General features: G+C 39.1%; 1 protein-coding gene across 1 annotated transcript in view; it reads right to left on the minus strand.

Moving 5' to 3' along the window:
• The window catches only part of VPS8 (VPS8 subunit of CORVET complex), a 405,986-nt gene that overhangs the window by 121,405 nt on the left and 258,437 nt on the right, over positions 1-26,144 (minus strand). The window contains exon 36 of the mRNA XM_066240876.1: positions 8,105-8,252. Coding sequence (XP_066096973.1) covers positions 8,105-8,252 — 148 coding nt within the window. The remainder of the gene's footprint in view (positions 1-8,104; positions 8,253-26,144) is intronic.

Genomic DNA, 26,144 nt, shown 5'->3' on the forward strand with positions numbered 1-26,144 from the left:
CCCAGAGCCCTGTGCTGAGTGGAAATAAGAGTGGGGAGTTGCCCGCTCTTTGAGTCTCTTACTGTCCAGGCAGAGGCAGCAGCAACCCCATAGCTGGATTCTCAGGCTGCTGGTTGAGGAAGGAAAGACTAGGAGAGAGGCTCCTGGAACACGGATTCTCTCACTGTCGGAGCCTATAAACGCTAATGAGCCTCGACTGCCAACGAGACTGAAGCACAATACATGACATCGCCATAGAGACTTATCAACTGCAAACCTCTACCTGAGCGTGCCAAAGGGGCAAAACCCGGGGTACAGAGTCGCCGACCAGGAAGAGGGAGAGAAAAGAAAAAGCAAGAAGATAACCTCTCAAAATCAGAATAATCTGCAGACTTTATAACCTATCCCATTTTATTCTATTTGTTCGTTTGTTTCTCTTATCTTCATCCTTGATTTTTTTTTCTTTTTTCTTTTTTTTTTCCTCCTCCAATTTGGTCATTTAACTCCCTACCGGTCTTACTCTCTCCTCTCCTTGAACTACACTACCCATAAGTGTTACATCTCCCATTATCTTTTCTTTCCTCTTCCTTTCTCTCTATGAGGGTTGCATTCTAAAACCCTTAACTCTCTCTCTCTCTCTCCTCTTTTTTCTTTTTTTAGTGGTTCCCTCTTTTTTTCTCTCTCTCTCTCTCTCTTCTTTTCTCCCTCTATATTAGTTTCTTCCTTTTTCCTTTACATCTCCTCTCATTCAAACCTCAATAACAAACAAATTATTTTATCTGGGACTCAAACTTATGTTTGTGGCATTTTGGGGGGTTTTAACTTCACCTTTTTAACTCACTAGCAGTGCTCCCATCCCTGGCTCTCCATTTTATCAAGATCTTGTTCCACTAAATACAATAGTAATTTTTTAATTTGTCCCCCCATTTTCCTGTTTCCCTCTTACTCCTCTCATCATAACTCTTAGTCAACCAACACCTAAACGCAAATCATTTTATTCTTGATCCAAATTTTTTCATTATTTGCTTTTTGTGGGTCCATACCCCCACCCCTTTTATTTATTTATTTATTTATTTATTTATTTATTTATTTATTTATTTTGCCCCTTTATTACTTTTGCCCAATTCAGGCCCTCCATTACAGGCATTGTTTGTTCTATTAAATACAATATAATTCACAGTTCACCACAAGATTTTCTCAAGAAAGAGGGGACAGGAGAGGAGAGAAAAAAAAGGAGGGGGGGGAATAATTTCCTTTTTTTAACTTTTTATTTTATTTTATTTTTCTTTATTTCATTATTAATTTTTTTTTAAAAAAACTTTTTTCAATTTTTTATTTTTTTAACTTTTTATTTTTTATTAAATCTCATTAATACTATCAACAAAACCACCCTCAGATGCCATTAAGGAAGAGAAAATCGAATATCATGGATACAAAAGAAAGAGAGGTAACACAGATAGAAGAGGAAAATCTATGGAGAAAAAATTTAATATATTGGAAACCTTGGAGTTAAATGACAGAGAATTCAAGATAGAAATCCTAAAAATACTCAGAGATATACAAGAAAACACAGAAAGGCAATTTAGGGAGCTCAGAAAACAACTCAATGAACACAAAGAATATATGTCCAAGGAAATTGAAACTATAAAAACAAATCAAACAGAGATGAAAAACTCAATTCACGAGCTGAAAAAAGAGGTAACAAGCTTGGCTAATAGAACAGGCCAGATAGAAGAGAGGATTAGTGAAATAGAAGACAAGCAACTTGAGGCACAACAGAGAGAGGAAGAAAGAGACTCAAAAATTAAAAAAAATGAGATAGCCCTACAAGAATTATCTGACTCCATAAGAAAGAATAACATAAGAATAATAGGTATATCAGAGGGAGAAGAGAGAGAAAATGGAATGGAGAACATACTCAAACAAATAATACATGAGAACTTCCCAAGCCTGTGGAAAGAACTAAAGCCTCAAATTCATGAAGCAAACAGAACTCCGAGTTTTCTTAACCCCAACAAACCTACTCCAAGGCACATCATAATGAAATTGGCACAAACCAATGGCAAAGAAAAAATTCTCAAGGCAGCCAGGGAAAAGAAGAATACAACATATAAAGGAAGGCCCATTAGATTATCATCAGATTTCTCAGCAGAAACTCTACAAGCTAGAAGAGAGTGGACCCCAATATTTAAAGTCCTGAAAGAGAGGAACTTTCAGCCACGAATACTATACCCATCAAAGCTATCCTTCAAATATGAAGGAGAAATAAAAACATTCACAGATACAGAAAAGATGAGGGAATTTATCATCAGAAAACCCCCACTCCAGGAATTACTAAAGGGGGTTCTCCAATCAGATACAAAGAACAACAAAAAAAATAAAGCCACAAGTAAAAGCTCCAAGAAGAACACAATAAAACCAAATTTAAACTGTGACAACAACAAAAAGAAAGGGGGGAGAGGATGGAGATTAACAGTAGCAAAGGACGATGGAGTGCAAAAGTACTCACAAAATAGTTCGCTACAATGAACAGGGTAGGAACCCTTTTCATTACCTAAAGGTAACCACCATTGAAAAAACCACCACAGAAGCACATGAGATAAAAAAGATAGCAACAGTGGAAAGATGTATGGAATACAACCAAATAAAAACAAAAGATAAAAAAACGAAAGAGAAGGATCAAACAACACACAAAACTAACAGAAAGCAATCTATAAAATGGCAATAGGGAACTCACAAGTGTCAATAATTACACTAAATGTAAACGGATTAAACTCACCAATAAAAAGACACAGAGTAGCAGAATGGATTAAAAAAGAAAATCCAACTGTATGCTGCCTACAGGAAACTCATCTAAGTAACAAGGATAAAAACAAACTCAAAGTGAAAGGCTGGAAAACAATACTCCAAGCAAATAACATCCAAAAAAAAAGCAGGCGTAGCAATACTCATATCTGATAATGCTGACTACAAGACAACAAAAGTACTCAGAGACAAAAATGGCCATTTCATAATGGCTAAGGGGACACTGAATCAGGAAGACATAACAATTCTTAATATATATGCACCAAACCAAGGAGCACCAAAATATATAAGACAGCTACTTATTGACCTTAAAACAAAAACTGACAAAAATACAATCATACTTGGAGACCTCAATACACCGCTGACGGCTCTAGATCGGTCATCCAAACAGAGAATCAATAAAGATATAGTGGCCTTAAACAAAACACTAGAGCACCTGGATATCATAGACATCTACAGGACATTTCATCCCAAAGTGACTGAGTATACATTTTTCTCCAGTGTACATGGATCATTCTCAAGAATTGACTATATGTTGGGCCACAAAAACAACATCAGCAAATTCAGAAAAACTGAAGTTGTACCAAGCATATTTTCTGATCATAAAGCCTTGAAACTAGAATTCAACTGCAAAAAAGAGGAAAAAAAATCCCACAAAAATGTGGAAACTAAACAACATACTTTTAAAAAATGAATGGGTCAAAGAAGAAATAAGTGCAGAGATCAAAAGATATATACAGACTAATGAAAATGACAATACAACATATCAGAATCTATGGGATGCAGCAAAAGCAGTGATAAGAGGGAAGTTCATATCACTTCAGGCATATATGAACAAACAAGAGACAGCCCAAGTGAACCACTTAACTTCACACCTTAAGGAACTAGAAAAAGAAGAACAAAAACAACCCAAAACTAGCCGAAGAAAGGAGATAATAAAAATCAGAGCAGAAATAAATGAAATAGAGAACAGTAAAACTATAGAAAAAATTAATAGAACAAAGAGCTGGTTCTTTGAAAAGATCAATAAAATTGACAAACCCTTGGCAAGACTTACCAAGGAAAAAAGAGAAAGAATTCATATAAACAAAATCCAAAATGAAAGAGGAGAAATCACCACGGACACCGTAGATAGACAAAGAATTATTATAGAATACTATGAAAAACTTTATGCCACTAAATTCAACAATCTAGAAGAAATGGATAAATTCCTAGAACAATACAACCTTCCTAGACTGAGTCAAGAAGAAGCAGAAAGCCTAAACAGACCTATTAGTAGAGAAGAAATAGAAAAAAACATTAAAAACCTCCCTAAAAATAAAAGTCCAGGACCTGACGGCTATACCAGCGAATTTTATCAAACATTCAAAGAAGACTTGGTTCCTATTCTACTGAAAGTCTTCCAAAAAATTGAAGAAGAAGCAATACTTCCAAACACATTTTATGAGGCCAACATAACCCTCATACCAAAACCAGGCAAGGATGGCACAAAAAAAGAAAACTACAGACCAATATCTCTAATGAACACAGATGCTAAAATACTAAACAAAATACTAGCAAATCGAATACAACAACATATTAAAAAAATAATACATCACGATCAAGTGGGATTCATCCCAGAATCTCAAGGATGGTTCAACATACGTAAAATGGTTAACATAATACACCATATCAACAAAACAAAGAACAAAAACCACATGATCTTATCAATAGACGCAGAAAAGGCTTTTGATAAAATACAACACAATTTTATGTTTAAGACTCTCAACAAAATGGGTATAGAAGGAAAATATCTCAACATGATAAAGGCCATATATGATAAACCAGCAGCTAACATCATATTAAATGGCACAAAACTGAAGGCTTTCCCCCTTAAATCAGGAACAAGACAGGGTTGTCCCCTCTCTCCACTCTTATTTAATGTGGTACTAGAGGTTCTAGCCAGAGCAATCAGACAAGACAAAGAAATAAAAGGCATCCATATCAGAAAAGAAGAAGTAAAGGTATCACTTTTTGCAGATGATATGATCCTATACATCGAAAACCCCAAAGAATCCACAAAAAGACTACTAGAAACAATAAGCCAATACAGTAAGGTCTCAGGATACAAAATTAACATACAGAAGTCAATAGCCTTTCTATATGCCAACAATGAAACAATTGAGAATGAACTCAAAAGAATAATCCCCTTCACAATTGCAACAAAAAAAATAAAATACTTAGGAATAAACATAACAAAGAATGTAAAGGATTTATATAATGAAAACTATAAACCATTGTTAAGAGAAATTGAGAAAGATATAATGAGATGGAAGAATATTCCTTGTTCTTGGTTAGGAAGAATAAATATAATCAAGATGGCTATATTACCCAAAGCAATATACAAATTTAATGCAATTCCCATCAAAATTCCAATGACATTTTTTAAAGAAATAGAGCAAAAAATCATCAGATTTATATGGAACTATAAAAAACCCCGAATAGCCAAAGCAATCCTAAAGAAAAAGAATGAAGCTGGGGGCATTACAATACCTGACTTCAAACTCTATTATAGGGCCACGACAATCAAAACAGCATGGTATTGGCAGAAAAATAGACACTCAGACCAATGGAACAGAATAGAAAGTCCAGAAATAAAACCACATATATATAGTCAAATAATTTTTGATAAAGGGGCCAAGAACATACAATGGAGAAAAGAAAGCCTCTTCAATAAATGGTGCTGGGAAAACTGGAAAGCCACATGCAAAAGAATGAAACTGGACTACAGTTTGTCCCCCTGTACTAAAATTAACTCAAAATGGATCAAAGATCTAAACATAAGACCTGAAACAATTAAGTACATAGAAGAAGACATAGGTACTAAACTCATGGACCTGGGTTTTAAAGAGCATTTTATGAATTTGACTCCAATGGCAAGAGAAGTGAAGGCAAAAATTAATGAATGGGACTACATCAGACTAAGAAGTTTTTGCTCAGCAAGAGAAACTGATAACAAAATAAACAGAAAGCCAACTAAATGGGAAATGATATTTTCAAACAACAGCTCAGATAAGGGCCTAATATCCAAAATATACAAAGAACTCATAAAACTCAACAACAAACAAACAAACAATCCAATAAAAAAATGGGAAGAGGACATGAACAGACACTTCTCCCAGGAGGAAGTACAAATGGCCAACAGATATATGAAAAGATGCTCATCTTCTTTAGTTATTAGAGAAATGCAAATCAAAACTGCAATGAGATACCACCTCACACCTGTTAGATTAGCTATTATTAACAAGACAGGTAATAGCAAATGTTGGAGAGGCTGTGGAGAAAAAGGAACCCTCATCCACTGTTGGTGGGAATGTAAAGTAGTACAACCATTATGGAAGAAAGTATGGTGGTTCCTCAAAAAACTGAAAATAGAACTACCTTATGACCCAGCACTCCCTCTACTGGGTATATACCCCCAAAACTCAGAAACATTGATACGTAATGACACATGCAGTCCCATGTTCACTGCAGCATTGTTCACAGTGGCCAGGACATGGAAACAACCAAAAAGCCCGTCAATAGACGACTGGATAAAGAAGATGTGGCACATATACACTATGGAATACTACTCAGCCATAAGAAATGATGACATTGGATCATTTACAGCAAAATGGTGGGATCTTGATAACATTATACGAAGTGAAATAAGTAAATCAGAAAAAACCAGGAACTGCATTATTCCATACATAGGTGGGACATAAAAGTAAAACTAAGAGACATTGATAAGAGTGTGGTGGTTACTGGGGGAGGGGGGAAAGGGAGAGGGAAAGGGGGAGGGGGAGGGGCACAAAGAAAACTAGATAGAAGGTGACAGAGGATAGTCTGACTTTGGGTGATGGGTATGCAACATAATTGAAAGACAAGATAACCTGGACTTGTTGATCTTTGAATATATGTAACCTGATTTATTGATGTCGCCCCATTAAAAAAATAAAATTATAATTAAAAAAAAAAGTACTTCATAAAAATGGAAAGAAAAAAGAAAAAAATGAATAAACTATATCTACAATTTATAAAATTGATATTAAATAAAATCAATGAAAAAAAGCAATTTGCAATAGGGTATGTATGACACCATAAACAGAAATTTTAAAAACACATAAAAATACATGTTGTATTTTATAGGTAAATATGAAAAATAAGCGACATGAATGGGAAGGATAAACTTCCTATCTTCAGGTTAGTGGTGACCTCAGGGGAGAGAGGGGGACATAACAAATTAAAGTATAAGTACCTTAAAGTAAAATATAAGTGCTTTATTTCTAAAACAAAAAAACAACAAAATAAGAAGTATCTGAAGTCAGTATGGCAAAACGCTAACATTTATAAAATTGGCTTGTGGGTACATATGTATTTGATACTTTCTGCACATTTTTATATATTTGAAATATTTCATAATTAAAAAATTTTTAAGTGTGTGGGCAGTTCAGGAGGTGGATGCAGAAAATATAGGTTACTATCAATATTTAGTGAGCATTGATAGTAAAAGAAAGAAGATACAATGGCAGCTTAAATTTTAAACAGGGGATATACTAGCCACTTGTAGTGAATTAGAGTAGGTGTATTTATACATAATATACATTTTCATTTTCGTTTGTGAACAGGTGAAAATAAGGGAAGAGAATCAAGTCAGTGACTGTGCTAAGTCTCCGAACTGCCATTCAGCCTATTCTGTCTTATTACATGAGACAGAATAGAGGGCTATGTACCCATCTCTGCCTGTAAACAAGAGCTTGGGTTTTTCCTTTCAATATTTATTTTCACTGTATTCCTTTTTATATGTTTGTCATGTTGGCAAGAATGTCTGTGAAACTGGATTAATAAAATAACAATGATGGACATGTGACATTTCTGACTTTCCTAGAATACACGTGAAAGCAGTTTATTTTCACAGCAATGAAAAGCATGCACTGAGGCCTGGCCTGTGGTGGGACAGTGGACAGACTCAGCCTGGAACGCTCAGGTTGCTGGTTCGAGGCCCTGGCTTGCCTGGTCAAGGCACATATGAGAAGCAGCTATGAGTTGATGTTTCCCACTCCTCTCCTCCCACCTTTTCTCTCTCTCTCCTCTCTCTAAAATCAGTAAATACAATCTTTAAAAAAAGAAAAGAAAAGCATGCACTATGGAGTAAGACTAACTGGGTTCCATCTCAGGTGCCATCACTTACTAGCTATGATTAGTCAAGTAATTTAATACGTGAGTCTCCCTTTGCTCATTTGTAAAATGCTGAATGATTAGGAAAAATATACTCTTGTTTTCTCTACATTATTGGCCTTACCTGGATAGTTTCTTCTAGGCGGTAGCCCTCAAGGACTTGCAAGGTCTCTATAACTTGGTTTGGGTTGAACTGACACAGCAGCTCAATGAACTGCTCTGTAATACAGGGAGATATCAGCAGCAACTCTTGATTTACATGAATACCTTCCCTGAAAATGTAAAAGGCAAGAGTAGCATCACTCAATCACAGCTATAATTAAGGCTACAGGTAAAAATTATGTTATCTAAAACCAAGACTATGTTTTGGTCAGCTAAAATCATGAACTCAAAATCTCACTGTTACGTAGATTATTAAGATAAACTGTATATTACACCAGAGACACCCTGATCACAAAATTGCTCAGTTTACATCGAATAATTAAGAAAATGATATTCAGTGCAGGCTCCAATAAATCATACCAAAAGTTATACTGTTGCTCTAAAAGAAAGAGATGTCCCAATTCAGTTTAAACAATTTGATTCATGAGTAACTATATATATTTATATATATAAATCATCTTCCAGTCTTAACAGCTGTCTCTGCTGTGCTTCCCTCATTAGCACCAATCACACCATGATGCAATTCTTCAATTTTCTGTCTTCTCTAAAAGAGGAGAGACTCTGTCAGGGTAGGTGCCAGGTTATCTCAAAGCCTACAACAATTTTTTTTTACAGAACATTGATTTATTCTGTGCGCAGACTTTGTTCATTTTGACAGCCATTAAAGTTAGCATTGGGTATATGGCAAAGCAGGTAGCTAATAGATGACTGACAGAGCTTTGAGAAATGGATATAACAAGTTGTATTTATGAGCAAGACTGATAAGCAACAGTTAGAAATGGATGGATGTAAATTCATTAATGCTATAGTTTGCTTATTAAAGCTCTGATTATGTTGATGTTGCCTAATTATTTCCCAGCAGACACATTATTTCCTTCACAAATGAATGCATGAGAATCTGTTCATTTGGATAATTTGCTTGGTTTGATGCATATTCACATCTTCAATACTTATAAAGGGTTTTGCCAATAAATGTCAGGAAACAAATACTGTGATTCATTCACAGATGCTATGTCTAATCCTAATTTGCTTCACAGTCTTGCATTTATAAGACATATTAACAGAAGTATGATGTAGATAAAGTATTAGTGCCAACTATAATATGGTGTCAACATCTGAAAAGCAGCTGGCTCACCTTAATGTCCATTCCCTCTTCCCTTTACCTAACAGTGTTCTACTGAGACACAACCTCCATCCTACCTAGAGAGCTAGCATTTCCCTGGGTTATCATGTGCATCTTCTATTCCTGCAGTTTTTGACAGGATTTATTCCTAGTCATATCTGACTTTGTTGCCCTAGTCCTTGTACTTTTCACCCTTCTATTCTATATTTGATTTCCTCTATTTGAAGGCAGTCTAATTTTGTTAAGTTCAATTTAATGTATATTTATTGAGCATCTATTTATTATGTGCCCAGGCTAGGCCAATGCTGGGGAAACAATGAATGCAACAGTCTTTGCTCTCAAAGTTTATTTAGTTAGCCACAGACACTTAACAGATAATTTTCAAGTTATGTGATAAGAACACTGAAGTGGTGGTCCAAGGGAATAAACTGCTACCTTAAAGGCAATTGTGACATACACACACACACAAAGAAAGAAAGAAAACATCTTTGGGATTTACAGCCAATTTGAGAAGATACAGAATTAGCCCATTAGCAAGTATAGAAAGCTCCGAGCAGCAGAACTTACTTAGTTTATCACCCAACTTCTGGTCAGGACTAAGTGTCAACAAAGCATTAATTTAGGAAAGATTCCCTGCATCTAAATATATTGCTCCTCCTGTAACTGCAGCCTCCTACCAGTAAAAGAAATGCTTCTTATCATCATTTACAGAAAACAGTGTAAGTCCTCACTTAAAGAAAAGTGCCCTGGCCTGAACCAATCTTTTCTTTTTTTTTGCTAATAACTTTCTTGTCCCACCCAGCTGGTTGCAATAAAAACCTTCCATTTTGTACAACTGCATGGAGCACCTCTCTGTTTACTAGGTGGGATGTTCCTGATTCAAAATCGTTCAATAAAGCCAATTAGACCTTTAAATTTACTCAGTTGAAGTTTTGTTCTTTCTTTTTTTTTTTTTTTTTGCATTTTTCTGAAGCTGGAAACAGGGAGAGACAGTCAGACAGACTCCCGCATGAGCCCGACCGGGATCCACCCGGCACGCCCACCATGGGGTGATGCTCTGCCCATCAGGGGGCGATGCTCTGCCCATCCTGGGCGTCGCCATGTTGCGACCAGAGCCACTCTAGCGCCTGGGGCAGAGGCCACAGAGCCATCCCCAGCGCCCAGGCCATCTTTGCTCCAATGGAGCCTTGGCTGCGGGAGGGGAAGAGAGAGACAGAGAGGAAGGCGCGGCGGAGGGGTGGAGAAGCAAATGGGCGCTTCTCCTGTGTGCCCTGGCCAGTGAAGTTTTGTTCTTTAACAGGGGCAAAGACTAGAGTGAACAGTAGGCTATCAACATCTCTCCACATCCTCTATCATTCAATCATACACAAATAGTATGCGTGCCGAAGGGGTCAGAACAGGCTCCCCAAGGTGTGCTGCTTTCGCGCACAGATTATTTTGAACTGAAGACAATCGAGACCTTGCAGACCCAAGAGAGATTTTTACCTCTCTTTTAAAGAATTAAAAGTGGAATGTTGCCTGACCTGTGGTGGCGCAGTGGATTAAGTGTTGACCTGGAAATGCTGAGGTCGCCGGTTCGAAACCCTGGGCTTGCCTGGTCAAGGCACATATGGGAGTTGATGCTTCCAGCTCCTCCCCCCCTTCTCTCTCTCTCTCTCTCTCTCTCTCTCTGTCTCTCCCTCTCCTCTCTAAAATGAATAAATAAAAAAAATTACTAAAAAAAAAAAAAAAGTGGAATGTTGCCCATACGAAAGTGACTGCCTATTTATATAGCAGGGAAACACGTAATTATAAACATTTGCTCTTCTTGATGTCATGTGAATTACCCTCCTGTCCGAAGCCCCTGATGCCTTACTTCACTCTTAGCTCATGATGTCAGACACCTCATTTCACTTTTCGGTCTCAACCCTCTCATGTATGCAGGGTCTCTGACTTATTCATGTATGTGGAATTCCCATGCACACATATAAAATTAAATATGGTTATTTTCTCTTGTTAACCTGTCTCATGTAGATTTAATTATTAGACCAGCCAAAAGAACCTAGAAGCGCAGAGTAAAATTTTTTCCTCCCCAACAGTGCATAGTATGTAATGCTACAAATTTTTCCAGTTTAGCATTATTTTTACATTTAGCCATGTTTACCAATTTGGCATTCAGTTATGCTCATATACCTCAGTGTTTATTTAGCCATTTCCCATTCACTTTTTAAAATAGCTTTTTCAGTGTATAAATGCTAATATAGGTATTTGAATTTTAAGTACTTCTGCTTTCACAATATTTTCTTAAAATATATTTTCTAAAATGAAATAGTGGATTAAAGCACATATACAACTTTTTTTGACAAAGAAAGGAAGGGAGAGAAGGGGTAGAGGGGAAAGAGAGGGGGGAGGGGAGAGAGGTGAGGGGAGTGGAAGGTCAGTGGATAATGGGAAAGGTCAGACCCGTGAACTTTGGCTAGGACTGCCCACAACCAAGCACACCAAAAGAAACTTCCCAGGAGCCCTTTGGAAAAAAGCGACCGTCTGCCAGCCAGTGAGAGTTCACCACGTCATATTAGCTCGACCACCTTAGGGACCCTTTAAATATCCCTCATGCAGTTTAATCCTTGAGACTTCCCTGGACTCCATTTTCCTCGGAGCCAGGGAACCTCTTAGGGCGGGATGCGCTCTGTACTCAATAAAGCCTTTGCTATTCCACACTTGGTGGCTACGCCCCTTCCTTCCTTCTCAGCAGGGAAAAATACCTTACAGGGAGAAGGGAGAGGAAAGAGAGGGAAGAGGGGAAAGAGGGGAGAGGGGAGAGGGAAAAGAGGGAAGAGGGGAGAGAGAGGGAAAGAGAGGGGGAGGGGAGAGGGAAGAGAGGGAAGAGGGGAGAGAGGGAAGAGGGGAGAGAGAGATGGGAGAGAGAGATGAGAGAGAGGGGGAGAGAGGAGGGGGAGAGGGGGAGAAAAGCATCAACTTGTTTTTCCACTTAATTGTGCACCCACTGATTGCTTCTCATATGTGCCCTGACCAGGGCTTGAACTGGTGACCCTAAGGTTGAGCCGGCACCCTCAGGACTAAGCTGGTAATTCTGGGATGGAATTGAACCTGTGACCTCGGTGCTTCAAGACAATACTCTATCCACTGTGCCACTGGCCAGGGCTAACTTTTGAGTTCTTAATATTGATACATATAATTAAATTGCTCTCCAGGAAACAAAGTGGACTAAGAGGGAGAAACACATATGCAGAGAGGTATGACAATGTGCAATTTATCCTACGAACAATTAGTTCAGCACTGATGCAGAATAAAGGGGAAGAGAAGAGTCAGAATGAGTAAATGAAACTGGATATGCCTGAATCAGATCAAGAAGGGCCTGCACACCATGAAGAGTTTGGATTTTACCTTGAAAAATGGGAAATGAAAGAATTGTGAGAAGGGGAAAAGAGACATTATCATTACCTGTCTGGTTGAAAATGGAAGTAGAATTAAGAAGTCTGGTTAGGAGACCAACAAGAGAGACCAGGGGAGAGAGGCTGAGTGCCTGAACCGAGGTAGCACGGGTAGACAAGAGGAAGACTCATGCAGAAGAAACAGCCACAAGGTAGATTTTTGATGACTGGTTCTCAGGGGTTTATAACCAAGGATCACAAAAGAAGCCACATCGAGACTGGTAGGAAGGGCGAAGATGCGGAAAGGGCTGCCCTACTCCCAGAAGCGAGTCGCAGCTGAGGGTCCAGAGGGACTCTCACTGTAGGGAGTGTCACCCTGAGATGTGTGGGTGCTCAGCCCAAGGCCAGGAGCCCCAGCCTAGAGCCCCAGAGCCTAGAAGAGGCACCCACACAGCATTTGGAGGTGAAAAGAGCTGGGTTTCTGTCTGTGAGAAAGAAATGGAGCTCTCAGAGATGCAAACTCTGTCTTAAAGGGCTCATGCAGAAAATCTTGTTCACAGCCACTTAACCTGGGGCTCCAGTGGAGGGAGAGCTGAGAGGACTAGAGTTTACGTGAGGAGAGTATGAAGTTGGTGGCCTAAGGAGAGACACTGTGGGGACCAGCCACTGGAACCCCTGTGCTGAGTCATTCTCCAATACTGCAATTGCCATCTTTCTTGGGAGGAGCAGTATCAGCATGGGAAAAACAACTGTTCCACCCTCAGGAGTCTCTCCTACCCCAGTCATAACAATGGGTTGTTCTGAGAGGCCAGGAAGCAGAGAGCATGTCAGTGACTAAGTCTGCTGGTACTGAGGGTGGACCTTTCCCCCCACATGTTCCTGAGTCTAAGACTGGTGCTTCCACCTCACGGGAGACGCAGTAGAAACTGTCTGGAGGGCAGGGAGACCACTCCTCTGGGTCTCAAAGGCCACACCCACTGGACTTCTGGGGCTACACCCTACTGAGGCGTGAAAAACATCTGGACAGACTGACACCTGGGGCCAAGGGGTGGAGCCACACCCACCACCCTTTCTAATCCCTGAATTGCCACAGGCTCTAGACCAGGGGTCCCCAAACTTTTTACACAGGGGGCCAGTTCACTGTCTCTCAGACCGTTGGAGGGCCGGACTATATAAAAAAACTATGAACAAATCCCTATGCACACTGCACATATCTTATTTTAAAGTAAAAAAACAAAACAGGAACAAATACAATATTTAAAATAAAGAACAAGTAAATTTAAATCAACAAACTGACCAGTATTTCAATGGGAACTATGCTCCTCTCACTGACCACGAATGAAAGAGGTGCCCTTCCGGAAGTGCAGCGGGGGCTGGATAAATGGCCTCAGGGGGCCGCCTGCGGCCCGCGGGCCGTAGTTTGGGGACCCCTGCTCTAGACTCTACCAGAGGATTTTATTGGGCTGGGCCCAATAAGCAGCCAGCAGACACAGGCTAGGACTCAGAGGACTTTGCCCTTTTAAGTGAACCTTTCCCCAGGTCTAGTGTGGGTAAAAGCCAGCTTAGGTGTGCAGCTTGGTATTTCCATGTGCACCTGGGCCCAGCAGAGGCAACCATAAACTCTGGATTGCTTGTAGCTCCAAGAAGATTGCTGAGGGCCAGTCACGGGCAGTGTCTCCCACTGGTCTGCACCAGGTTCTTGCCAGGGAGGCCCAGGGCTGGCACATCCAGTGGCCAGCTGTGGAGAGCATCAGTTTAGGACCTAACAACCCTTGCTAGAGTGGCATCCTAAGGAAGGGCTCCTCACACCTGGTCCAACTGAGGTAAGTTCCGTTCTCTGTGATCAGCACTGGCACAGCAGCTCATGTCCATTGGATAGGGTGGAGCTTCACAGTCAGCCAGCCTGGGTGCGGGATATCCTACCCAGCTGAGCTGGATTCCACAAGGAGAAGGAGAGAGGGTTGGAGCACAGACATTTAAAGTGTGGGTCCCTGTGAATCTATTGTTGGATTTCGTTGGGGGGGCTTAACTACTTTTTGGGGGGACACAGTCAGCCCCTGGAGAGGACTCTCTCAGTCTTCCTCCCTGAGACCAGGGTCTCACCAGCTGTAAGAACTTCTGCAGAGTGGACTGTTGGCTCCACTTGATCTGAATCTGTTGCTTACCTTGTTGAGGAAAAATAAAATTTGAGTATCCAGCAGTGGCTGAGGGTTTGGACTCTAGATTAGGGGCTACATTCCCCGTACTGAGTTCCTGACCAAGAGACCCCTGAAGTAGGGGGTCCCACTAATGTTGTATTCCTGACCTCAGCTGCCATAACCCAATAAGCTTGCAACCTGTAAAGCAGTTGGTTGGATGAGGCCAGTCTGAGCCCACACTACAGTCTTTCTAAAGAAGACTCTGTAGGAGGACCAGGCAACTGCAAGAGGAGGTGGAGCAGCTGAAAAGTTGAGGCCCATCTTATGGAGCTTGGGGCTTTTACGGAACTGCTGTCATCTCTAAGCAGGAGGAAGCTGATCCTTATATGCAGGTTGGCTCCTCCCACACTACCCACGCACAAAAATACAGACACAAACAGTGAAATGAACAGTAGCTGCAGACATGTAGCCAACAGCGAGTTAAAAACAATGGCTGAAGCCAACCCAAGAAGATCTAGAACCAACACAATTGGTAGTGGGTGGCAGCCAGCACACTAGACTCAGCTAGCTACACAAGTTGTACACCCAATGGAGAAGTCTAGCAGGCACCAGACACTGGAGAATAAATATACCCAACAGGGGAGACATTGCACAGTGTGTAATACACATGATCAAGGTTGACCCTTAGAGCCAGCCAGCCTGAAGAAATAACCATAACTATGAAAGAACCAACTGCATTTAATACTGACATACAATAGGAGGGAAAATAGTACCCCAAAGAAACATTCCTAGAACAAAAAAAACAGGTGGCCTGGAGGTCAGTACCACCAAGCCCATCTTCCTCATAAAATCCACAAAACAAAACAAAAAATCCACAAAACATTTCAAACTCAGACAGTGCTATCCAATACACAGACAAAATGGGCAGACAAAGAAATGTGACCCAAATGAATCAACAAGAGAAATCCCCAGAAAAAAAATTAAATGAAATGGAAGTAACCAAATTACCAGATGTAGAGTTTAAAATAATGATTTTTAGGATGCTCAAGGATCTTAGGGCAACAATGAATGGACATAATGAGCATCTAAATAAAGAGACAGCAGGCATCAAAAAGGACATTGAAATCATAAAAAAGAAATAGTCAGACCTGACCAGGCAGTGGCACATGGATAGAGCGTTGGACTGGGATGTAGAGAACCCAGGTTCGAGACCCTGAGGTTGCCAGCTTGAGTGTGGACTCATCTGGTTTGAGCAAAAGCTCACCAGCTTGGCCCCAAGGTTGCTGGCTTGAACAAGGGGTTACTCAGTCTGCTATAGCTCCACAGCCAAGGCACATATGAGAAAGCAATCAATGAACAACTAAGGTGTCGCAATGAAAAATTAATGATCGATGCTTCTCATCTCTCTCCATTTCTATCTGTCTGTCCCTATCTAGCCCTCTCTCTGACTCTCTGTGAAAAAAAGGAAAGAAAAAAAAACCATTCAGAAATGACAAATGCAACATCAGAAATGAAGGTGGCACTAGAAGGCATCAACAGTAGGCTGGGTGAAGCAGAGGATCGAATGACCAATTTGGAAGACAAGGTAAACCTACGCATAGAAGTAGAGAAGCAAAATGAAAAAGGTGTAAAAAGACTGAGGAAACTCTAAGAAAGTTCTGTGACAACATGAAGAGAAACAACATCTGCATCATAGGGGTTCCTGAAGGAGAAGAGAACAAACAAGGGATAGAGAAACTGTTTGAAGAAATCATAGCTGAAATTTTCCCTAAATTGATGAAGGAAAAAGTCACAAAAGTTCAAGAAGCATAGAGAGTCCCATTAGAGAGGAACCCAAAGAGGCCTACACCAAGACACATCATACTTAAAATGCCAAAGTTAAGAGACAAAAAAAGAATACTAAAAGCTGTAAGAGAAAAGCAGTTGATTATATACAGAGGAGCCTCCATAAGGATGACATCCGACTTCTCAACGGAAACACTTGAGGCCAGAAGGGATTGGCAAGAAATATTCAAAGTGATGCAAACCAAGACTACTTTATCCAGTAAGGCTATCATTTAAAACTGAAGGAGAAATAAAAAGCTTCCCAAAGACTCAAGGAATTTATTAAAACCAAACAAGTACTGCAAGAAATGTTAAGGGGAATAAAATGGCAATAAACAAGTAAATTTCAATAATAACCTTAAATGTAAATGTATTAAATGCTCCAATCAAAAGACATAGGGTAGCTGCATGGATAAGAAAATAGGATCTGTACATATGCTGTCTACAAGTGAACCACATCAGAACAAAAGATGCACATAGACTGAGAGTGAAGGGATGGAAAAAGGTATTTCATGCAAATGGAAATGAAAAAAAAGCTGGGGTAGCAGTACTTATATCTAACAAAATAGACTTAAAACAATGGCTATAGTAAGGGATAAGGCAGGTCACTACATAATGATAAGGGAGTGATCCAAGAGGATATAATCATTGTAAATATTTATCCACCTAATATAGAAGCACCTAAATATATAAAGCAGATTTTAATAAACATAAAGAACGAGATCAACAGCAATACTATAATAGTAGGAAATTTTAATATCCCACTAACATCAATGGATAGATCCTCCAGACAGAAAATTAACAAAGAAACAGAAGCCTTAAATGACACACTAGATCAACTGAATTTAATTGATATTTTTAGAATCAGTCAGCCCAAAGCAGCAGAATATACATTCTTTTCAAGTGCTCGTGGTACATTCTCTAGGATAAACCACATGTTAGGACAGAAAACAAATCTCAATAAATTTAAGAAGACTGAAATCATATCAAGCATCTTCTCTGATCACAAAGGCATGAAACTAGAAATCAACTACAACAGAAAAACTGAAAAATACTTGGAGGCTAAATAGCATGTTATTAAATAACAAATGGGTTAACAACGAGATCAAGGAAAAAATAAAAAATTTCATTGAAACAAATGAAAATAAACATACAACAACTCAAAATTTATGAGACACAGTGAAAGCAGTCCTGAGAGGGAAGTTCATAGCATTACAGGCATACCGTAAGAAGCAAGAAAAAAGCTCAAATAAACAACTTAACCCTGCATCTATAAGAACCAGAAAAAAACAACAAATAAAGCCCAGAGGAAGTTGAAGGGAGGAAATAAAAAAGATCAGAGTGATAATAAATGACACTGATGCTAAAAAACAATACAAAAGATCAATGAAACCAAGAGCTGGTTCTTTGAAAAGGTAAACAAAATTGATGAACATTTAACCAGACTCATCAAGAAAAAAAGGGAAAGAGCTCAAATAAATAAAATTAGAAGTGAGAGGAGAAGTAACAATTGACACCGCAGAAATACATGCAAGGATTGTAAGAAAATATTATGAAGATCTGTATGCCAAAAAATTGGACAACTTAGGCGAAAGGGATAAATTCCCAGAAACATACAATCTTCCAAAACTCAATCTGGAAGAATCAGAAAATCTAAACAAACCGATTACAAAAAATGAAATGGAAAGAGTTATCAAAAAACTCCCAGCGAACAAAAGTCCTGGACCAGTGGCTTAACAGGTGAATTTTAATAAACATTCAAAGAAGAACTAACATCTATCCTTTTCAAGCTATTTCAAAAAATTCAAGAGAAAGACACACTTCCAAACTCCTTTTATAAGGCAAGCATTATACTCATTCCAAAACCAGGTAAAGACACTACAAAGAAAGAAAACTATAGGCCAATATCCCTGATGACCATAGATGCTAATGAACATAAATTCTCAACAAAATATTAGAATATCGAATACAGCAACACATTAAAATAATCATACATCATGATCAAGTGGGATTCATTCCAAGGAGGCAAGGCTGGTACAACTTCCACAAATCAATAAATGTGATTCGTCACATAAACAAAAGGAAGGATAAAAATCACATGATTATATCAATAGATGCAGAAAAAGCATTTGATAAAATCCAACAACATTTATGATCAAAACTCTCAGGCAAAATGGGAATACAGGGAACATACCTCAACATAATAAAGGCCATTTATGACAAATCCACAGCCAACATCATACTCAATGGGCAAAAATTAAGAGCAATCCCCTTAAGATCAGGAACAAGGCAGGGCTTGCACACTTTCACCACATTTATTCGACATAGTTCTGAACGTCCTAGCCACAGCAATCAGACAAAAAGAAGAAATAAAAGGCATCCAAATTGGAAATAAATAAAACTGTCATTATTTGCTGATGACATGATACAGTACATAGAAAACCCTACAAAACACTACTAGATGTGATAAATAAATTTGGCCCAGTGGCAGGGTATAAAATTAGCATTCAGAAATGAGTGGTATGTTTATAAACCAACAAAAAACTCTCTGAAAGAGAAATTAAGGAAATAATCCCCTTCACTATTGCAACAACAAAAAAAATAAAGTACCTAGGGTAAATTTTAACCAAGAAGGTAAAAGACTAGTACTCAAAACATTATAAGATATTGAAAAAAGAAATCGAGAAAGATACAAACAAATGGAAGTGTATACTGTATTCATAGCTAGGAAGAATAAACATCATTAAAATGACTATATTACCCAGAGCAATCTATAGATTCAAAGCAATTCCTATTAAAATACCAATTGCATACTTCAAAGATAAAGAACAAGTATTCCAAAAATTTATATGGAACCAAAAAAGAACATAAATAGCCTCAGCAATCTTGAAAATGAAGAATAAAGTAGGAAGTATCACACTTCCTGATATCAAGCTATACTACAAGGCCATTGTAATCAAAATAGGTTTGTACTGGAATAAGAACAGGCATACAGTTCAATGGAACAGAACAGAGAACCCAGAAATAAACCCATGCCTTTATGGTCAGTTCATATTTGACAAAGCAGGTAAGAGCATACAATGAAGTAAAGATGCTATCTTTAATAAATGGTGTTGGGAAAACTGGACAGATATATGCAAAATAATGAAACTAGATCACCAACTTACACCATTCACAAAAATAAATTCAAACTGGATAGAAGACTTAAATGTAAGTAATGCCACCATAAACATATTGGAAGAAAACACAGGCCAAGGGTCAGGAACCTATGGCTCGCAAGCCAGATGTGGCTCTTTTGATGGCTGCATCTGGCTCACAGACAAATCTTTAATAAAAAAAATAATGTTAATCAGGGAACTGAAGATGGCAGCAGAGTAGGCAGATGTACAGACTCCCAGCTCACGCCACTGAACTGAATTACAAATTTAGGAACAATCAGCATGAAAAACCAACTCTGGACTACAAGAACAGCTCTGAAAAACCAAGGAGCAAAGAAGAAGCCACAACAAACCTGGTAGGGAGCGAATGAATCTCTCCTGCTTACAGGAACACAAGAAGGGGGTGAGGCTGAGAGCCCAGAAGGGCTCTCACTCCAAGGAAAAGAACAGAAAATACTGCTCACAGCCACCTGCCTGGCGATAAGGGAACGAGGTCTGTTGAAAGGGCCGGCTTGTCTTCCAAATAGAAAAGGGAGAGAGAGAGAGAGAGACAGATGGTGAGGGGCAGAGAAATGCAGGGGATGACCTGAAAGCTGACTCATCCAGTGCTGGAGGCACCCATAGCTGGGGGAGAAGCTGATCCTTCCACAAAACAAAAGACTAAAGTGCTTCCAGGTCACAGATCGCCAGACATCTGTCCAGCTCCAATCAGTGCAACAAGACACAGCTGAAAACAAGAAGTGGGGAGGAGGGGCAGTAACTCAGGTCTCCATGGAGATCTGAGATACACCTCCCCATACTAAAGCTGAGAAAACACCATGCCCCCAGAGAGAAAAACTGGCAGAAGAGGCCCTCAGAGTCTCAGGTTACAACCACCGCATTCCCGCATACAGTTTCAAATAAGCCCCCTGCTAAGATCAGTAAACAAAACTTTCACCTGTTAAGAAAACAAACAAAGCCCTGGCCGGTTGGCTCAGCGGTAGAGCGTCGGCCTAGCGTGCGGAGGACCCGGGTTCGATTCCCGGCCAGGGCACATAGGAGAAGCGCCCATTTGCTTCTCCACCCCTCCGCCGCGCTTTCCTCTCTGTCTCTCTCTTCCCCTCCCGCAGCCAAGGCTCCATTGGAGCCAAGATGGTCCGGGCGCTGGGCATGGCTCTGTGGCCTCTGCCTCAGGCGCTAGAGTGGCTCTGGTCACAATATGGCGACGCCCAGGATGGGCAGAGCATCGCCCCCTGGGGGGCAGAGCACCGCCCCTGGTGGGCATGCCGGGTGGATCCCGGTCGGGCGCATGCGGGAGTCTGTCTGACTGTCTCTCCCTGTTTCCAGCTTCAGAAAAATAAAAAAAAAAAAAAAAAAAAGAATAAAAAAAAAAAAAAAGAAAACAAACAAATCAAGACTTCAAAGCGGCCCAAATCTAAAAGTGGATTATATATAATAGCTGATGCTAACCCAAGAAGACCAAGAAATAACACAATTGAAAACTGGAGGCAGACAAAACCAAGCCTAGACTCAACCAGCTCTACAAACAACACACCCAAACACACAGATATAAGGAGAAGACAGAGAAGTGCAATCCAAATGAAACCACAAGAGAACCCTCCAGGAAATGATCTGAGTGATATGGAAATAACCAAACTTCTGGATGTGGAGTTCAAAATAATGATTGTCAGGATGCTTAGGGATCTTAAAACAACATGGATGGTCATTACGAACAACTAAATAAAGAAAGAGCAAGCATAAAAAAGGATATTGAAATATTAAAAAAGAATCAAATGGAGATGACATATACAATATCAGAAATGAGGACCACAATGGAAGGAATTAAAAACAGGAGGTTTGGAGCTGAGGATTGAATCAGCGAATTGGAAGACAAGTTGAATGAAGGCATGAAAGCAGAGAAGAAAAAAGAAAAGGGACTCAAAAAGTCTGAGGAAACTCTTAGAGAGCTCTGTGACAACATGAAGAGAAATAACATCTGCATCATAGGGGTTCCTGAAGAAGAAGAGAAAGAACAAGGGATAGAGACTTTGTTCAATTACATCATAGCTGAAAACTTCACTAAATTAATGCAGGAGAAACTCTCAAGTTCAGGAAGCACAGAGAACTCCATTAAAGAGAAATGCAAAGAAATCTACACCAAGACACATCATAATTAAAACACCAAAGCTAAGTGATAAAGAGAAAATATTAAAAGCTGCTAGAGAAAAAAAGACTGCCACCAACAAAGGAGCCCCCATAAGGATGACATCAGACTTCTCAACAGAAACACTTGAGGCCAGAAGGGAATGGCAAGAAATATTCAAAGTAATGCAGAACAAGAACATACAACCAAGACTGCTTTATCCAGCAAGGTTATCATTTAAAATTGAAGGAGAAATAAAAAGATTCCCAGACAAAAAAAAACAACACAAAAACTCAAGGAATTCATTACAACCAAACCAATGCTGCAGGACATGTTAAGGGGCATGGTGTAAACAGATCAAAGTGGGAAAAGAATATAGCAAAAGAGAAATACAGCTCTAAAAGATTAAAATGGCAATAAACAATTACATATCAATAATAACCTTAAGTGTAAATGGATTAAATGATCCAGTAGCAGCATGGATAAGAAAACAGGACCCGTACATATGCTGTCTACAAGAGATACACCTTAAAACAAAAGATGCACATAGGTTGAAGGTAAAAGGATGGAAAAAAACATTTCATGCAAATGAAAATGAAAAAGAGCTGGAGTAGCAATACTTATATCAGACAAAATGAACTTTAAAACAAAGGATATAATAAGAGATAAAGAAGGCCACTACATAATGATAAAGGGAGCAATCCAACAGGAAGATATAACTAGTATAAATACCTATGCACCTAACATAGGAGCACCTAAATATATATAAAGCAGACTTTGATGGATATAAAGGGCGAGATCAACAGGAATACTATAATAGTAGGGGATTTCAATATCCCACTAACATCACTAGATAGATCCTCAAGAAAGAAAATTAACAAAGAAACAGCAGGTTTAAAGGACATACTAGATCAACTCGATTTAATAGATATCTTCAGAACCTTTCACCCTAAAGCAGCAGAATATACATTCTTTTCAAGTGCTAATGGCACATTCTGTAGGATAGACCACATGTTAGGGCACAAAAGTGGTCTCAACAAATTTAAGAAGATTGAAATCATATCAAGTACTCTCTCTGATCACAATGGCATAAAACTATATAGAAATCAACCACAAAAGAAAAACTCAAAAATTCTCAAACACATGGAAACTAAATAGCAGGGTGTTAAAAAATAACGACTGGATCAAGAATCATAGATCAAAGAAGAAATAAAAAAATTCCTAGAAACGAATGATAATGAGCATACATCAACTCAAAATTTATGGGACACAGCAAAAGCAGTGCTGAGAGGGAAGTTCATAGCACTACAGGCACACTTTAAAAAGCTAGAAAAAGCTCAAATAAACAACTTAACCCTGCATCTAAAAGAACTAGAAAAAGAACATCAAGAAAAGCCTAAATGTCGTAGAAGGAAGGAAATAATAAAGATCAGAGCAGAAATAAATGACATAGAGACTAAAGAAACAATACAGAGAATCAATGAAACTAGGAGATGGTTCTTTGAAAAGGTAAACAAGATTGATGCACCTTTAACTAGACTCACCAAGAAAAAGAGAGAGAGAACTCAAATAAATAAAATTAGAAATGAGAGAGGAGAAATAACAACTGACACAACAGAAATACAAAATATTGTAAGAAAATACTATGAAGAACTGTATGCCAAAAAACTAGACAACCTAGATGAAATGGACAAATTCCTTGAAACATACAATTTTCCAAAAATCAGTCTGGGCTTTTGAAGATGGCAGCAGAGTAGGCGGACGCACAGACGCCCAGCTCTCAACACCAAACTGGAATACAAATCAAATTAGGAAAAATCAGCATGAAAAACCAACACTGAACTGCAAGAACACCTCTCAAAAACCAAGGAGCAAAGAGGAAGCCACAATAATCCTGGTAAGGAGTGCCTGAATCTCCTCTGCTTACAGGAACGGCGGGGGGGGGGGGGGGGGGGTGAGGCTGAGAGCCCAGAGAGGATTTCACAGAGGAAAAAGAGCAGAAACTACTTTACTGCTCATAGCCACTTACCTGGCGACCAGGGAGCAAGGTGGGTTGAAAAGACCAGCTTATCTCCCAAGTGGAAAGGACAAGGAGAGGGACAGACTGTGAGGGGCTAAGGTATGCAAGAAACGAAATAAAAAAGCTGACTCATTCGTGCTGGAGGCAGCCATAGCTGGGGGAGGGACTGAACCTTTCACAAAACAGAGCTGAAGTGCTTCTGGATCAGAGATCTCCGGACATCTATCCAGCTCCAATCAGTGCAACAAGACAGCTGAAAACAAGAAGTGGGGAGGAGGGACAGTAACTCAGGTCTCCATGGAGATCTGAGATACACCTTCCCCTACTGAAGCTGAGAAAAAACCCTGCCCCCAGTGAGATTAGTTGGTGGAAGAGACCTTCAGTGTCTCAGGTTACACCCACAGCATTCCTGGTTACAGTTTCAAGGAAGCCCCCTGCTGAGATCAGTTAACAAGACTATCACCTGTTAAGAAAACAAACAAATCAAGACTTCAAAGCTGCCCAAATCCGAAAGTGGATTACAAATAATAGCCAATACCAACCCAAGAAGACCTAGAAATAACACAACTGAAAACTGGAGGCAGACAACACCAAGCCTAGACTCAACCAACTCTACAAATAAAACACCATTATGAGAAGACAAAGGAGTGCAACCCAAATGAAACCACAAGAGACACCTTTGAGAGATGAGCTGAGTGATATGGAAATAATCAAACTTCCAGATGCAGAGTTCAAAATAATGATTGTAAGGATGCTTGGGGATCTTAGAACAACAATGGAGGGGCAGTTTGAAAACCTAAATAAAGAAATAGCAAGTATAAAAAAGGATATTGAAATATTAAAAAATAATCAGTCAGAGATGACGATGACAAATACAATATCAGAAATGAAGACCACAATGGAAGGAATTAAAAACAGGATGGATACAGCTGAGGATTGAATAAGCGAGTTGGAGGAAAACTGGAATGAAGGCATGAAAGCAGAGAAGAAAAAAGAGACTCAAAAAGTCAGAGGAAACACTTAGAGAGCTCTGTGACAACATGAAGAGAAATAACATCCGCATCATAGGGGTTCCTGAAGAAGAAGAAAAAGAACAAGGGATAGAGACTTTGTTCAATCATATCATAACTGAAAACTTCCCTAAATTAATGCAAGAGAAACTCTCACAAGTCCAAGAAGCACAGAGAACTCCATTAAAGAGAAACCCAAAAAACCTACACCAAGACACATCATAATTAAAATACCAAAGCTAAGCGATGAAGAGAAAATATTAAAAGCTGCAAGAGAAAAAAAAAGTTATCATCTACAAAGGAGCCCCCATAAGGATGACATCCGACTTCTCAACAGAAACACTTGAGGCCAGAAGGGAATGGCAAGAAATACTCAAAGTAATGCAGAACAAGAACCTACAACCAAGAATACTTTATCCAGCAAGGCTATCGTTTAAAATCGAAGGAGAAATAAAAAGCTTCCCAGACAAAAAACAACTCAAGGAATTCATTACAACCAAACCAACGCTGCAAGAAATGTTAAGGGGCCTGTTGTAAACAGATCAAAGTTGGAAAAGAATATAGCAAAAAAAGGAATACACCTTTAAAGAAGAAAATGGCAAAAAACAACTACATCTCAATAATAACCTTAAATGTAAATGGATTAAATGATCCAATCAAAAGACATAGGGTAGCTGCGTGGATAAGAAAACAGAACCCATACATATGTCATCTACAAGAGACACACCTTAGAACAAAAGACACACATAGATTGAAAGTAAAAGGATGGAAAAAAACATTTCATGCAAACGGAAATGAAAAAAAAGCTGGGGTAGCAATACTTATATCAGACAAATTGGACCTTAAAACAAAGGCTATAGTAAGAGATAAAGAAGGCCACTACATAATGATAAAGGGAGTAATCCAACAGGAAGATATAACTATTATAAATATCTATGCACCTAATATAGGAGCACCCAAATATATAAAACAGACTTTGATGGATTTAAAGGGCGAGATCAACAGCAATACTATAATAGTAGGGGATTTCAATACCCCACTAACATCACTAGATAGATCCTCAAGAAAGAAAATTAACAAAGAAACAGCAGACTTATTGGAAACACTAGATCAACTCGATTTAATAGATATCTTCAGAACCTTTCACCCTAAAGCAGCAGAATATACATTCTTTTCAAGCACTCATGGTACATTCTCTAGGATAGACTACATGTTAGGGCACAAAAGTGCTCT

Source organism: Saccopteryx bilineata, chromosome 8 (assembly GCF_036850765.1).
Source record: "Saccopteryx bilineata isolate mSacBil1 chromosome 8, mSacBil1_pri_phased_curated, whole genome shotgun sequence".
Taxonomy (NCBI): Eukaryota; Metazoa; Chordata; class Mammalia; order Chiroptera; family Emballonuridae; genus Saccopteryx; species Saccopteryx bilineata.